At 38.4% G+C, this 16,639-nt stretch overlaps 2 protein-coding genes across 4 annotated transcripts in view; one reads left to right on the plus strand and one right to left on the minus strand.

Annotated features, from left to right (window-relative positions):
- Positions 1-314: 314 nt before the first annotated feature.
- Positions 315-13,240, minus strand: LOC134813716 (uncharacterized). 3 transcript variants are annotated; one of them, XM_063821576.1, is made up of 12 exons: positions 13,112-13,240; positions 12,508-12,641; positions 12,078-12,229; positions 11,687-11,811; positions 4,674-4,757; positions 4,201-4,370; positions 3,753-3,931; positions 3,407-3,557; positions 3,065-3,165; positions 2,814-2,881; positions 1,454-1,481; positions 315-996 (listed from the first exon to the last, which is right to left on the minus strand). In XM_063821576.1, exons 1-12 carry the CDS (start codon positions 13,215-13,217, stop codon positions 933-935), a joined length of 1,362 nt encoding a protein of 453 aa, XP_063677646.1. In that variant the 5' UTR covers positions 13,218-13,240; the 3' UTR covers positions 315-932. The 3 variants fall into 3 exon arrangements, with proteins under 3 accessions (XP_063677646.1, XP_063677645.1, XP_063677647.1); XM_063821577.1 differs by lacking the exon at positions 1,454-1,481 and adding an exon at positions 2,603-2,650 and having other exon boundaries at positions 941-996; XM_063821575.1 differs by lacking the exon at positions 1,454-1,481 and having other exon boundaries at positions 519-996.
- Positions 4,908-16,639, plus strand: part of LOC134813717 (uncharacterized) — a 50,143-nt gene continuing 38,411 nt past the window's right edge. Inside the window, exon 1 of the mRNA XM_063821578.1 lies at positions 4,908-4,933. The gene's annotated coding sequence lies outside the window, so the exon portion shown is untranslated. The remainder of the gene's footprint in view (positions 4,934-16,639) is intronic.

The raw sequence follows: 16,639 nt of genomic DNA on the forward strand, positions 1-16,639 counted from the left end.
AAGTTCCATGATCCTAATCCCCAGTATCCTTAACCTCTCAAATAACATATCAAGTGTAGTTTTGCACTGGAATACAGCTTGATATGCACTTACTCGGTATGCACTCACATCACCATTCACCGCCAATACACAATAGCGATTATATTTTAATGACCGGCCTATAAACGGATTTGCTTCATAAAACGTTAATGCGGTTACAATTTTGATTGAAAACTTATTTAGACTCATCGGTCATAGTCATTCATTTCGTTAAAAACTATTTTACAGTGGATAACTATTTTACAGTTATATATTTTGTTTGAAATAAATTTCGTCGTCAAATTTTTAATGTAAATATTGATCGTTATGAATTATAATATGATCGAATTAATACTAATTCAAAATATGAGCATGACGTTGAAATGTCGGTTAAGATTAGGTCTAAAACACTCTTTTCGCGTTTTCTCAAACAAAATTTCAGCATTGATAACTCCGTTCATTTTACGGTATAACACAGAAATAGATTCTAAATATTTGTCAATATCATTATTTAAGTTTAAGAACAGTCAAATTTCAAAACTTTAACCAAAAACAAAAACAAAACTTAAATTTTCTGCTTAAAACAGCCATTTTAAATCTCCATTTCAGTGGCATAAATATTTGCGACAACTGCAGAACGTGTCGGAGAAAATCCGTTTTCCGTAGAATTATCTCCAGTCTCACTAACACATTTCTGTTTTAATTCTATCTGTTCTAATTCTATCACCTCAGTAGGTGAAGAAAGCAATGTTACTTTAAGGCTTAACGACGGTGAGGGGAATTCTGGGTTCGTCATGATAGTTTTTGAATTCTTCGTGATAGTTTTTGAGTTCGACACAACAACGGAATCTTCTTTAAGGTTAGGTAGTGGAACAGTTTCAACGGGGGATTTATACCCACTCTTTTGATAAGGATTACACAGGTTGATCTTCTTTCCCGTCTTCGGAGAGTTCAGCTTTCGAGATAGTCCTGGAATACCTGTTGATATTTTTATTAATCTTAAGTTTTGGTTTTAGTGGGATACCGATTGTTTATTTATTACATTAGTTATTGGTGCACTGTATTTCCAATATTATAAGCTAACAAAGATTATTTGACCCTTATAATTTCATATTCCTGGAAGCATTACAAATTCAACAATCCTTCATATACATGAAGGTACATGAAGGTTCTTCTAGACAGTAGAAGTACAGGATTTCATGCTTAAACCAAATAGCTAAAAATACCCGAAGAATGCAAATGAATCGATTGAAAAGAAGAAAAGAAAACTTAAAAACCAGAAAAAGGAATAATCGATGATACGAATGACTAAAGAATTTCAGTTTTAAAAAGGTAGCAGTAGTGAGCAAGACCCCACAGAAAACAACTGTTATACGTTGTGATCAGGAACCCACAAAAATAAGATGTGTAATAAGACGGTTCATGCTACACTCACGTCATCGTACGACCGAAGGATTGGGCTGCTGTAGAAGTCAAATGTTTGAATACAATTCGAAGTTAAAAAATTGTAAATAAGCTGGACTTTTTCGGCAGATCTCCAATTTGAGTAGCTTAAACTTAAACTGTACTATGTGTGTACCACGTGTGTACCACGTGTGTACCACGTGTGTACCACGTGTGTACCACGTGTGTATCACGTGTGTACCACGTGTGTATCACGTGTGTACCACGTGTGTACCACGTGTGTACCACGTGTGTACCACGTGTGTACCACGTGTGTACCACGTGTGTACCACGTGTGCAGTGAATGGGCAGCTCTATAAGAATTTAACTTAATAAAAAGAATATAAATTTAACTTTTGTGTTACTGTGATGTAATAAAGTGTGCTGTAATAACTATCCCACGTGCTGCACTTCAAACCCGCATGCTTTAATCACTCTCAGCAAGAATCTCATCAAACCAAATCAAATTGCAATCTTCACTCACAAAAAAAACCACCTCATTTGCATGCTCATTTTTACATTTTGCTGTCCATGCGATCAGGGCATTGGTCAGTGACTCCCGAGATTTTACTATCGGGTTGGTCAATAGAGGGGGTCAATAGAGCGGGTTGGTCAATAGAGCCAGTAGATACAGATCGGTTTGCTCCTAGAGTGGAAGACATTCTTTGAAACAGCTGGAGCGCTGAGTTGGACACCCGTTCTAACATAGGAGTAGCGTATAAAGTGGTAAAAATCAACAAAAGTAGCAATTACAATCGATGCAAATTAATTGAGAATCGAGCATCGTTTTTGTTGAATGTATTATTAATTGTAAAGAAATCCAGTCGACAGGAAAGAGCTATTAATTTTTCTTATCGTAAAAGCATGCTCTTCCTCGGTCCTTATGCTAGTGTCTAAATGTAAAGCGTGAAACATCAAAAACATGCAACATACAAATCTAGTTAATAAACTAACAACAGTTGCAATATCAATAAAACGATAAATGGTCATGTTTTATAATTTTACATCAGCGTTTTTAGACCGTCGCTTTGATCACAGATTTATATACAGTTACAGCACGACTAACTGGGTTTAGACAGTGTAATACCGATCATACCAAAATCAAAATCAACATTCATGATACAGCACATATAAAACTTACAAGGTCAATAAACATGCTCAGTGGGAAAATTCCGTTATACTTATAACACTTGAAAGAAAAAAAAACTGAGTTTTATACCTTAATTTAAGACTAAATTAAAGCTTACATATTGAAGAATTATTGTATTGTGAAATTGTGGCCCTGAAATAATAATAAATCACATAATTCGGAAAACAAAACTCAAATTGGATTATTTAATAATCAAACTTACTAGAGAAAATCTGAGTTCTTGTATCACGGAGGGTGGTACTGAGAGGACGTTTCAAACAGGGGAAGAACCTGACAATAAATTTGGGGTTAAACTTGGGATTTGGAGCATCATCCGAGCAAATCCTTAAATATTACGATCACTGTTAAATAACTCATCAATCATTTGTTTTTGACCAAAAAATCAATCGATGGACAAATTTATTTATGAATTATTGATTATTAAATAGATTAATAAATAGATTAAAGTGTTACTTTCGGATAGTTTCCATCCTGAGCGGATAAAGCCATGGGTTGACGAGGAGAGAGAGAAACATACACATGGTAAGATAGAGCCTCATCTTGTCATCACCCGTCTGTTAATTGAGTGTTAAACGTTTGTTAATTGACTGTTAATTAGTCTGCTAATTGTTAGCTAATTAGTTTATAACAGCTTTTTAATGCCTAAGCTAATCTATTTGTGGAGGCTGATAATTTAATATATCAAAGCGAGAGCTAATATAATGCTAAATTTCTTGAAGCTGATTAAGTTTAACGATAATGTATATTTAAAAAAAGTAAAAAGCTTAACAAATTAATAATTTAATTCTAGCTTACCCTCCATGCTATGCCAATGTCAAGCTTAACCAGGAAATTCACCATATAATCCACCACCCCAATCACGACAAATGGTCCATTCGAGATTAGAAAGACCAATGCCATGATCGACGTCGCCATCAGATTCTTTTGTATGCTTTGCTTCACTTTACTGAGGTAGTGGGGTAAATGTAATGAAAATTTGTTAACACATACTATTCATTATTCAACACCATCTATAAATTTGGAGACTTATGCTAATTATGGTCAGAAAATGGACCATCCCATTTCTCGTCCAATTTTTCAGCGTTTCGAAATCAGGAATAATTTGATCACAGTTAATTTCTACTACTTTCTTTTATTATACCTCTTCATCACGTTTGGATCCTGATTTGTATGACAGGTGAGTGCCTGTCTTGCTCTGAACCTACGAATGATGACAACCAATATGATGATGTTGCCGATAACAATAGACAGGAAGGTGAAGACCACACTACAAGTGTACAACACCACTTCAGCAACCGCTACTCGGCCAGGCCAGCTTGCCTGGGGAATTAGTGATAAGTGGGTTAAATGATAATTGTGGTGAAAATAACACTATATATCATGGGGTGAGACTGAGAAGTTCAACAATTACTAAATTGTCACATTTTTCATTGAGTACGCGTGAACCCGGATTGTGATAATCGTTTGAGTACCACTAATTAAAAAGATTGTGCTATTGCTAACGCCTCCATGTCAATTATTGAGCAGGTGCTGTTTTAATTCAACACAAGCAATACACAAGCAGTACACAAGCAATACACAAGCAGTACCTTAGTTTTGTCAGCTCCTAGACCAGTTTTCACTCCGTCCAACCAGATGTTAATGCTACAGGAAAGAGGCAAAGTAAAATTGATCGAATCAAATGTTGATATCACGGCGCCTTCATCTGGGTCCGGGTTCCTGAATGATGAACAGGATATGTGCGATATCATTTGTCCTCCTGATGGAAATCACTTTTAAAGTCCTTGCTCATTTTATCCTAATTTATATACATATTATAAAGTATTAGTTTATCTGAATACAGGGTGTTTCAAAACTTGTATCCACATTTCAACAGTCGCTCAAATTTAGTATTTTCATGGTATCGTTGATGCTTCAGCTTTGCTTTTCAATACGGTGCAAACAGTGAAGTTTTAGTAACAAGAAACTTTAAAGAATATCTATATTTTCGTTTAGTCAAAAATGAATTATGAAATTAGCACAAATTCAACAACATGCATTAACGATATTAATTGGTACTAACCAACATTGAGAAATATAATTTGTGGGGCGACTCGAGCTAGCAAAGGAAAGATTGTCATCCCGGCAATGATTCCTATGGTCAAACCTGAAAAATGGATATTTGAAATGAAACAAGGGTGGAATACACGGAAATTTGTTTTCTTCAACTCATGCTGACATTTGCAATGACTGTATAGTGTATATCGGTATTTGGTTAAAATTCGGTTCGAACTATGCACAGTTTTAATACTTTCAACACTACTATATAACAAATAATTTGAGGTTTTTACTGCGTTTTAAACGACGACCAACAGCTTTTAGTGGGTTTATCAAGTACTTTTCAGCACTTACCACTATATTTACTTGGTTTGAGTTAAAGTAGAGAGGTCTCAAATCCTTTACAGCAATGGTTATCACTGATGTCTATGACAAGATGGAAAAGGAGTTAGAAACGTTAAACGACAGTTTAAAAGGTAAGAAGAAGTTGGATACTATAATTGCGGATTCTTTAGACTTACCCACAGGGAATAACAAGCCGGATATGTTTGAAGTTATAAAGGAACTATACAGTTACAGTAAGAGGGCCCTGTCACTACTGAAAACCAAGTCTATACTAGACACACCTGCACCACAGGAAGGGACAGCTACCGAGGCACTAGATATAGTGAGAAAGGAGCTAGCACAATTTAGACAAATTCTCATTGAGCACAATAAAGGTGGTCCAGATATTATACCTGAGATTAAGACCAATCTCGGACCCAGTGAGACTCATACTTTAACTCTGGAAGGGCAGAATGAGGCAGATAAGATAACAGAAGAACTCTGGTCCTCAAAGGGGAAGAAACATGTTGCATCAATACTGCCCAGCATCCCTATTAAGGGGGTCTCAGGTGTCAAAGAAGGCACAGCAAGGTTAATATTCAAGAACAAGGAACTTATGGAGAAAGCTAAAGATGCTCTTAGTGTGGACTACAAAGTGTCTGCAAAATCCCACACCGTGACAATGCTTGAACCTAAGCTTACTATGTATGATCTCAAGGGAGATTTTGAGTCATCTGAAGAATTGCGCCAGAGCATCCTTGATAAGAACAGTTCCATTAAGAGTTTAGTTGAAGATGAGAACAACACTTTCAAGGTTATTTTCCTGGAGAAAAACAAGACCTGGGCATGCCTACAAGTGTCAGTGAAAATCAGGCAGTCTATAAGGGAGTCAGGTGACTTTGTACACGCTGATCTTGGACAGTATAAAGTTAAGGATAGGTATCATGTAATCCAGTGCTTTGACTGTCAGAGCTTCGGACACATGAGTGGCAGTGATTACTGTAAGTGTAAGAAGTATAATGCCGACCCAGTGTGCTTCTACTGTGCAGGTGCCCACAAATCGAAAGATTGTGAGAAGAAAACGGCGGGCCAAAGATCTAGTATCAGGTGTCCGAACTGTAGCAACAGTAAAGACAAGAATGTCAAAGATAAATGCAAGACACATTCTGCAGCTGACAGATTATGCCCATCTTATGTGAGAGAGCAGAGTTATATCATGGCCAGAACGAGCGGATGTGAAACATCAAAAAACTCTTATCTCCAGTGGGCAAAGATTCGACAAAGAGAGCTTGGGATAAACTAGTCTTAGCCACGTTTAATGTTAATCGTCTAGTGAACAAGACAGTAGAGGTTCTTGAGCATCTAACTGATGAGGGGGTTGATATCTGTTTTCTTCAGGAGACTTTTCTTAAGGAAGCAGATACTGCAAAGCTACAAGAGATACGAGATTATGGTTGGGGTATTTTATCCAACCCAAGGAAGCATCGTAGTGGTGGAGGAAGAGGTATGATTTTCAATAAGAACCTTAAGTTGAAAAGCAACGGTAGAGTCAAGAAGTACAAGTCTTACCAAGTCATGGAAGTTGTACTTGAAACAAATAGTGGGATAATCAGACTTATTGATGTGTATAGACCGCCTTACACCAAAAAGGCCAGGTACACTGAGTGCCACTTCTTGGAAGAATTCAGTGAATACCTGTGTGATTTGTCCGGTAAGCCAGGAACCCCGGTGATTGCAGGGGATTTTAATTTACATGTTGAAAGACCTAAAGATCTTTACCCCGCAAAGTTTCTTTCCCTTCTTGATCAGCTTGGTTTCATCCAATGTGTACCACTAGAAAGAACTCACAACCAAGGAGGAACTCTTGACCTCGTGATAACGACCAAAGTCTTCAAAGACTCTATAACTTCTATCAACATTGTGAAATCTGGGACTAGATCAGATCATTTTCTTGTTAAATTTGTAGTGTCTGTGAGCCTGAAGACCTCTTTGAATGATACTAGGGTGATGAACTACCGTGATTTTAAAAGTATTGTGGTTGAGGATTTTAAAGCAGATATTTTGGTTTCTGATCTCTGTAAAAGAGATGCTTGGTGCTCTGAGAGTCTTGATGATTCAGTTAAGATGTACAATAGTATTCTATTGGAACTTATGGACAAGCATTGTCCTGTGACCAAACCTTGGATGGATCAGGATCTGAAAGCTTTACAGAGGCAGAGAAGAGCAGCTGAGAGAGCCTGGAGGAAAGGCAAGGGACAGAAGGATATTTTTGTCAACCTCAGGAACAAATTTACTGTCATTGAGCGACAGAAGAGGATTACTTACAATAGAAAAGCCCTCTTAGCCTCTGCGGGAGATACGAAGGCTCTGTACAAGAAAGTTGATAGACTCACGGGTGAAACTACCCAAGAAAGGCCACATGGTAATGACACTAAAAAACTTGCAGAAAGTTTTAAAGTTTTCTTTGCTGATAAAGTGAATGATATCAGACTTGGGATAGAAGAAGAAGGAAGTCATATCGGAGGGAACTTGTCATCGTCAGAGAATCTTGAAAGCACCTATTCAGGGCCATCATTTGATAAATTTCACTCCATCACTAGGCAGCACCTGTTACACACCATTTCTAAGATGTCTAACAAGTTTTGTAGTCTTGACCCTATTCCAACTTTCATGTTGAAGAAATGCTCTCAGGAGTTGGCACCGATCCTCCTGCACATAATAAACGGTTCTATGTTGCAAGGTGTGTTTCCAGCCGAGATGAAGACTGCACTGGTCAAGCCCACAATCAAGAAGAAGAACGCTGATCCAGATATTCTGAAGAATTACAGACCAGTCTCAAATCTTGCAGTTATGTCTAAACTGATTGAAAAAATTGTACTTGAGCAGTTGAACAATCATTTACATTTGAACAGTCTGCATTGCCCGGTTCAGTCTGGATACAGAGCGAACCACAGTTGTGAAACCCTGATGGTCAGGATGGCAGACGATATTCTTAAGGAAGTGCAGAAGAACAACATTGTGATTGTAGTCCTACTTGATCTCTCTGCTGCTTTCGACACGATTGATCATACAATCCTTCTTAAGAAGCTGGCAAAAGATTTTGGCATTAAGGACTCTGCATTGAAATGGTTTAGTTCATACCTCTCAGGCAGGTTTTTCAAGGTTAAGTTAGATGACTCATTATCTGACTTCCTGTGTCTGTTGTTTGGGGTACCCCAGGGCTCTCTATTGGGACCTATCCTGTTCATCTTATACATTAAGCTGCTCCAGGAAATAGCTAGGAAGTATGGTCTCGATATACAGCTTTATGCAGATGACTCACAACTTTATATAGCTTTCCACCCGATGAGACCCATGGAGCTGCAGAATGTCACTAGTAGGATCAATGACTGTCTGTCTGAAATCAAAGTATGGATGGTTAATAATTTCATGAAACTGAATGAGAGCAAGACAGAATTGTTAGTCATTGGAAAGCCTTTGGTACTGAAGAAGTTTGACCTTGAAATAACAATAAAGTTTGGTGACACCATCATTACACCAACTGTATGTAAAAACGATACCTGGAAGAGTCTTGGAGTGTTACTAGATGAATCTCTCAACATGGAAAGGCAGATAAACAACGTTAGGAAGAACTGTTGCTGGACAATGAATAATCTAAGAACTATCAGAAAGTATCTAGATGAGAGAGTTAAGCTCATGCTGGTCAAACAACTGATCATATCAAAGCTGGACTATTGTAATGCCCTTTACATGAATCTTTCAAAGACTAGAGTGAAGAAGCTGCAATCTGTTCTAAATGCAGGGATACGTTTCATTTATGACATCTATGACAGAAATACTGACTTGTCTCCTTTCTACAAGAAAGCTCATATCCTCCCTGTTGAAAAGAGGATATTTTTCAAAGTGTGCCTCATCTGTTTCAAAGTGGCCCATGGATTGGCACCAATGTACCTCCAAGAGTTGGTTCAAATGAACAGAGATGATAAGGCTGTCAAAGAAACCAGAACAAAAACAGCATGCAACCTTCTTATGAAGATACCTAAGTTCTCTAAATTCCACGAATTTCCACGAAGGAGCCAGCAGACGACCGGATGTCTTCCTAGCTGATAAATACCTACGTCAACTAGAAAGGGATTATTGCGAAGACCTTCTTATTGATAATAGAGACGCCTTAGTCTGGCTCGACAACATCAACAATACCCTGGACACAGAACTCAAAAGCAACATTAAAGCATTCACATTTGATTACAAAGCTTTATATGATTCATTGAGTCCCCACCTCACACTCCAAGCTTTGAAGGTGGCCATGGAAGAAAAGAGACCAGAATGGTCCGCCAAATTTAAGGAGTGGTTGATAAGAAGTGTTGAACTCAGCTATGAGTCGTCTATAGGCAAATTTAACGGAGAGTGGTACAGACAAAAACGAGGAGTACCGACAGGAGGCAGTATCTGTGTACAACTTGCAAACATAGCAGTATACCATGTCATGCGTGAGCAAGTCTATTCAGACACGGAACTAATGGAACCTGTAAAATCGGTCAAGAGATACATAGACGACGGCTGTGGAGTATTCCATGGTACGAAAAGACAGTTTTCAAAATTCATCGCGACTGTCAATACAAGGCTAGCAGAACTTGGCCTCCACATTGATGAGAACATCATAGAAGATAACAATGTTTATGTGGCGTTCTTAGACATAAAATTTTGTTTCGACACCGCAGGTGATCTTCAGACAGACCTCCATGTTAAAGAGACTGATGCTCGCTCTTACCTGTACTTCGGTTCCCACCACCCGAACCATACATTCAGCAGCATAGTCTATAGTGCATGCCTGAGACTCCGGCGAATCATCAATGATAACGACAGACTCCGAAAACAAATTGATGAATTAAAAACCTTTTTCTTCCAATCCAACTACCCTAAAACTATGGTAGATAACATCAGTGAAAAAGTCAAAGGCTTTGAAAGATGCCTCAAACCACTGGACAACTCAAACAGCAGTATCCTGGTCCCAAAGTCTCCAGAACCAGCAGTCCGCGTTATTTCAACATTTGGCAGCGATCAAGAGTTAGTAGAATCGGTAAAAAGATTGGAACCAGAACTCAGTAGAACCAGGAGCTTCTCAGGATTATCTGGTTCCCATACAAGTGGAAACACCCCAGGCTCCCCAATATCATCTAGAGCCGGTACATCACGCCCTATCTTCAAATTCGTCAGACGTACTGGAACATCATTTAGAAGGAAGTTAGTCAAAGCAAAACAGTTTGCGGATGACTTAACCCAACCTCACACAAGACCATGTGGGGGCAGACACTGCGGTACCTGTAACATCATATCTCCACATCCATCAATAACAGTCAATGGACAGCGAGCCAAAGCAGTGTCTGGTACATGTGTCAGCTACAATGTTGTATACATCTTCAGTTGCCAACTTTGTAATATGTGTTATGTAGGAAGAACGGTGCAGCCCCTAAGGGCACGAGTAAACGAACATCGCGCCCATTACTACAAACTCATTTCGGACAATACGTTTGTCCCTGAAGAAAACGACGACGGATTCAGCTTGGGTAAACACCTTGTAGAAGTTCATAACATGAAACAACGTGACAATTTCAACCAGGCTTATAAAGTGTCAATTCTCAGTAATAGTAGTCCAAGAACTCTAGAAGTAGATGAACACCGTTATATTCAGAAACTAAGAACTATACGTCCATTGGGGCTCAATGCCGTGGACCCGTTTGGGATTCCATTATTGGATTTATCTTAAAAGTTTTTCCATTGCATTGGGGCACAAAAGTTATGTTTTTAAAAATATTCATAGGTATCGTTTTTAGTTGTGTCATTTCATTTCCAATGTTACACTTTGTAGGAACTGATATTAACCGAGTTTCTGATTCAGGATGTTACTGAAGATAGTAATGAAAATGTTTTAACACCTCAGTACTGTGTTTTACTACAGCTCAACCTGCTCAGTCTGACTATTTGGGAATTTAAACTCTTGATAGTTCTCTAAATTGAAGGCAACTAGCAGGCGGTTCAGCAACTATGCACCTGAATCATGGAATTCTCTCCCTCTTAATGTCCGTAACATCGATAATATTATCTCTTTTAAGGGTAAGTTAAAGAACTATTTGTATGATCAGCTATAGCCTGGTTAAGCTATTTTTTGTGGCTTCTAGTCTTTTTTGTGTTATTTTTTGTTTTCCGAGTATCCACTTCTTGTTTTTCTGGTTTTTATCGGTGTGTCAATAAAATCAATTATGTAATATGTATACTTTAACCATTTTTTGCGACAGTTAATCTGATATTATCTCTTTAACACTATTTAGTATTTTTTGATTTATGAGACCCGTGTTTTGTTTTTAACTTTCTGCTCCGAGGAGGAGAGAAAGTTATTTGAGGAGAGCCGCTCAGACATGGGCACCGTATTGTGTAAATTATTTAGTTTCTTTATACAATATCTTTGTCGCATAGTAGCGGGGTAGTAAATACAGTGTTTCGTTTCGTTTTCGTTTCGACGGTATTAATTTTGTGGTTGAATTTAAGCATGGTCACAGGTCAGAATTGCATACGATTTGGTAGTTTTCGTGCACGTTATGTCGTTATAACCACTTGATTTACGTGTCGATAAACTCTGTCGTAATAACATAAATATTGTTTACGTTGTATATTCTTTCTCGCTATAAAACACGAACACAATTCCTAATTACTCACGATTTGAGACCCAAATCTTGTAGCCTAAGGGTCGTAAGATGTGGACACAGCGATCAATACAGATGATAGCTATGATGATTGATCGGAAGAGAAACATGTAATCCAGCAGAAAGTAACCGGCAACTCTGGGAGAAAATTTAGTATCTTTTGAGAAATTTGAATGTTTAAAAACTAAAAAGGCGGGACTTTCATTCGAAGAAACTGTGGAGAATCGCGTGAGGAGTTTGCAGTAATTTGATTTAACTCTTGACAATAATTCTGCAATTCGATTGGTTGATGCAGCAAGCTGATGATCAATCGCTGACACATTAAAATAAAATTTGTTTTCTAATTGCAACCTCAATTAAGATCAAAATTATTATCATGATAATCCTTGATTCTTGTGACAAACCTTGAATAGTGCACCATGACTTTGGGATGCTGTTCGCTGAAGTAGTCCGCAAATCTCATGTGTATAGCGGTGGGGAGGCCAAGTAACAGACCCAGCAGCAAGTCAGCGAAGGAGAGGAACATGCAGATTATGTTGGACTGTGAAAATGGGAACTGAAATGTTTTAGAGTTATGAAATGAAAGGAAATGAAATATCGCATTTATATCCCGCTTATATTAACGACCAATATTATGGAAAAATAAAAATTGCCCACGTCAAATTGGCTGGCATGGTGACAAAAGCATAATAATTTAGACTGATCCAGAATGTTTATTCCCAGAGGGAAGAGGGTGCAGATTTTGTTAGACTGAGAGAATGGGGGTTAAATTGCTTAAGTGTTTGAGGAAAAAGCAAATTATCATTATCCATACTTTAAATAACTAATTTTTACCTGAACGAAGTTTTTCCAGTTTTTGCTCACTACAAATATCGTATAGATGTTCATGATAATAGATATCATGACCACGACACCCAGTAAGTCTCCAGCGACCACCAGATCATCTACCGTCATCTTTATCTGCTCCGCTGAAACGATACTTCATCACGAAAGAATAAACTAATTACAACACTACAAATCTATTACATTTATTGAGAATTATGTAGTGTAACGCGATGGAAGTATTTTAAGCGGGCATATCCTGTCCAAACCCAGGATGCACGGCATAAAGAATTTGTTTTAACTTGTTTGTATGAAAAGCATCAATAAGTAAATCACAAAAGAAAAAACATAAGTAAATCACAAAAGAATAATTCGTCGTTGATAATTCTGTTTACAGATCAGCTAATTGTTTGTCTTCGAGTTTGATTGATCATGCAAGTATTTTATCCATGAATGATGAATCAATGCTAAACATCAGGGACGCCTCAATTTTTCATATCTAAATGCAATTCAGCTTGATATGGCTTCCTGTAAGTGGCTAGTACAAGCACAGACTCGAATCAAACGTGTACTACTTCCCCACCATAGCCCACCTGAATAGTCAGTTAAAACTCACCAATGTCAGGTCTGGGATCATTTGTGGTGATGTCAGGAAGAGGAGAGGTGGAAGTAGAGGTTGTAGCAGCTATGGTGCTGTTCCCTGCAGCTGTAGTACTTGCCATTTTATACTATCTTGTTGTGATCTAGTGGTTGCAGGGTTAGTGATTTGCCTTGAATATGAATTGCCAGTTCAGACTTTTGATTGGACGACATCTGTCTGACAGCGACATCGGTCCGACCCAGAAAATAGGTTATTCGGACAATAGTTTATGTCGGATCCTACCGTGCGATTTTCTTGAAACTTTGTATGGTAGTTATAGGACGGATAATCTGTGTAAGTTTGAGCGAGTTTCTATTTGCCAAATTTGAGATATCACCTTAAACACAAAAAATATCTCCAATTCGGTGGTTTGCAGTGGTACCAAGGCATATATCTGGAGATCCAACGATACGATTTTCTTAAAACTTTCTAGATAGTAAGATAGCTTTAAGACAAACAATTTTTGCAAGTTTGGGTGAATTTCTATGTGCCAAATTTGAGATATCACTTCAAACACAAGAAAATAGTGCTGTCGGACAGATGTCGCTGTCGGACAGATGTCGTGTTACCCAGACTTTTATAGATTTTGCAAAATTCGTCAAGATCATGAATCATGACTTGTGCTGTTAAAACCGCTTTAAGTATAAAACTCAATGACAGAGCCTAGGAGCCAGCAAATAAAAGTGGCATAGAGGGAAGTGGCATAGAGGAGTTGGCGGGGTGCTCAGTCAAATCTTTGAAGCGACACACGTTCCTCAGATTAGTTATTACTCTGGCCCCCACAAACCTAAAAAAAAAATATTACAGTCAGTTCAAACCCTGGCCCTCAGTCAAATCTTTGAAGCGACTCACGTTTAGCTATTACTCTGGCCCCCACAAACCTAAGAAAAACAATATTATAGCCAGTTCAAACCCTCAAACCCTGGCTGCCTAACGTATAAGGCTGTGTCTCATAGTCATTCCTTAATGAAGTGAGGCTCACGTGCTCTGATAAAATTGCCATTAATTCAACAGAATGCACGGGAGTATTGTGATCATTCTTACAGATCAATTTTAGTGCAGTATGTGATCGTTCTAGTATATTATACAAGAACGATCACATACTATATTAATTTATATGTATTAGCTCTTCTCTATATTAACACACACCTGTTTAAACTATAGCTACAAAATGTAGTAATAATCAGTCCATTGCTCCAAATCCTTAAACTGAAAGGAAAGAATGAGCGCAATTAACCAGCAAACCAACGTGCACTTCTCTCATCTCTTCAAGATTCATTAATGCTTGTGTAAGCAGTGATTAATTGAGATGAATTTAGGGTAATATTGTGTAATATGTAGATAGTGTAATGATTATAATAAGGCGGTCGTGGTGTCCAGTATGTGACGGTAGTATTTTGGGCATATATTAGTATACGACAGTTATTGCAGTTTAAGTGCAGAGAGGTCAGTTTAACATATGTTTGGGTCAGTACGAGGTTGAGTTATGGAGTGTTTACAGAATACTAGTGTTACAATGTTGTGGCTATCGACAGGACAGTTTGCAGTTCCCGGAAAGTGGTGGATTGTTTGGACTATCGGGGGCGGGAGGAAAATAGGGTTAGCCTTTTGAGATAGAAGAGTGCCAGTTTACCCGATCGAGAGGGGGGTCATTTTGATACCGGGCAGGTTCTGTAGCTAGAACCTGTTGAGGTTAGGTCGTTTAGTTAGGTAGATGGTTATAGTGGTAAGTATAATATTGGCGGCCGTAGAATAGTGGAGCATTACGTAGTTACTATTATCAGGCTTGGTTGTGGCCGGGGTCAACAATGGTTGGTCCGACACCAGGGGATGTCTTGACAACACTGGGCTCGATGGCAGAGCGAGAGTCAGCAATGGTTGACTCAGATAGGTAAAGCTAGACTAAGAGTAGGAGCCCGGGAGAAATAGTCAGCGCTGGTTGACTTAGATAGATAAAGCTAGACTAAGAATAAGAGCCCGGGAGGAATAGTCAGCAATGGTTGACTTAGATAGATAAAGCTAGACTAAGAGTGAGAGCCCGGGAGGAATAGTCAGCACTGGTTGACTTAGACAGATAAGGCTAGACTAAGAGTAAGAGCCCGGGAGGAATAGTCAGCACTGGTTGACTTAGATAGATAAAGCTAGACTAAGAGTAAGAGCCCGGGAGAAATAGTCAGCACTGGTTGACTTAGACAGATAAGGCTAGACTAAGAGTAAGAACCCGGGAGGAATAGTCAGCAATGGTTGACTCAGATAGGTAAAGCTAGATTAAGGGTAGGATTAACGGCAGGAAGTGTGTTGCGTAATATTTGAGGCAGTATGAATCGGAGTAATTAGGAATTTGTTGCATAGTATTTGAGGCAATATGAGTCTAAGTGACTAAGCGTTGGTTAAGCAAATATTCGATTATTCATTGTCCAGTTAAGTACCTTGGGCACCTTTATTATACCCCTTGTTTGCATTCTCACCCTATTCGATAGAGGGTCATGGTTGATACCGGACTAGTGTAAGGGACCAGGACCAGTTATGGTTGGGGCCTGGTGAGCACGGATGGAACGTGTCGTTAGAGGTTTAGAATCGACAATGGTTGATTCAGGGCGTCTAGATCAGAGCAAGAGGAAGAACCAACAGAGCAACAGTGGTTGTTTCAGGGCACCTAGATTAGGCACGGTCAAGGCGAGTTGACCGTGCTATCCGTGTTTTATGTTGCAGCACTAGATCGCTGGGCGTTTATGGGCGATACGAGTCTGGTTAATTAGGATTTGAAGTAGAGGTTGTCGAATTATTCATTGTGTTGTTTCATAGTTTAATTTTGTTTACCCTTTATTATCACGCTCGTTTCCATTGTCCAAACCCTTAATTAAATGCAAATAAACTTCGAACCGGGAAGCAAGTGTCCACTGCTTACACTTGAATCATGATAAATTGATAGAGAACGGGAAATTCCGTTAAAAATGTAAGTCAATATACCCATGATGCAATGGATATTGGCCAGAGATGCAACTCAATTGTTCATGGGTTTTACTCTATTCAACAATAAGATGCTGCATAAAGATCAACACAAACAAAGTCCGTATAGCAATACATTATTAACTATTAAGCGGAGACTATAAAGTACGGTATAAAGACACAAACAAAGTCCGTATAGCAATACATTATTAACTATTAAGCGGAGACTATAAAGTACGGTATAAAGACACAAACAAAGTCCGCATAGCAATACATTATTAACTATTAAGCGGAGACTATAAAGTACGGTATAAAGACACAAACAAAGTCCGTATAGCAATACATTATTAACTATTAAGCGGAGTCTACAAAGTACGGTATAAAGACACAAACAAAGTCCGTATAGCAATACATTATTAACTATTAAGCGGAGACTATAAAGTACGGTATAAAGACACAAACAAAGTCCGTATAGCAATACATTATTAACTATTAAGCGGAGACTATAAAGTACGGTATAAAGACACACTCAAAGTCCGTATAGCAATACATTAT

The sequence above is a fragment of the Bolinopsis microptera genome, chromosome 4 (genome assembly GCF_026151205.1).
Source record: "Bolinopsis microptera isolate Bmic1 chromosome 4, MBARI_Bmic_1.0, whole genome shotgun sequence".
NCBI classification, from domain to species: domain Eukaryota; kingdom Metazoa; phylum Ctenophora; class Tentaculata; order Lobata; family Bolinopsidae; genus Bolinopsis; species Bolinopsis microptera.

Coding starts and splice junctions, on each gene's coding strand:
- LOC134813716 (XM_063821575.1), bottom strand. CDS start 13,217: ATGGCAAGTACTACAGCTGCAGGGAACAGCACCATAGCTGCTACAACC. Junction 12,230..12,507: donor ACTGGAAAAACTTCGTTCAG/GTAAAAATTAGT, acceptor AAAACATTTCAG/TTCCCATTTTCACAGTCCAA. Junction 4,758..11,686: donor CAAGATTTGGGTCTCAAATC/GTGAGTAATTAG, acceptor TCCATTTTTCAG/GTTTGACCATAGGAATCATT.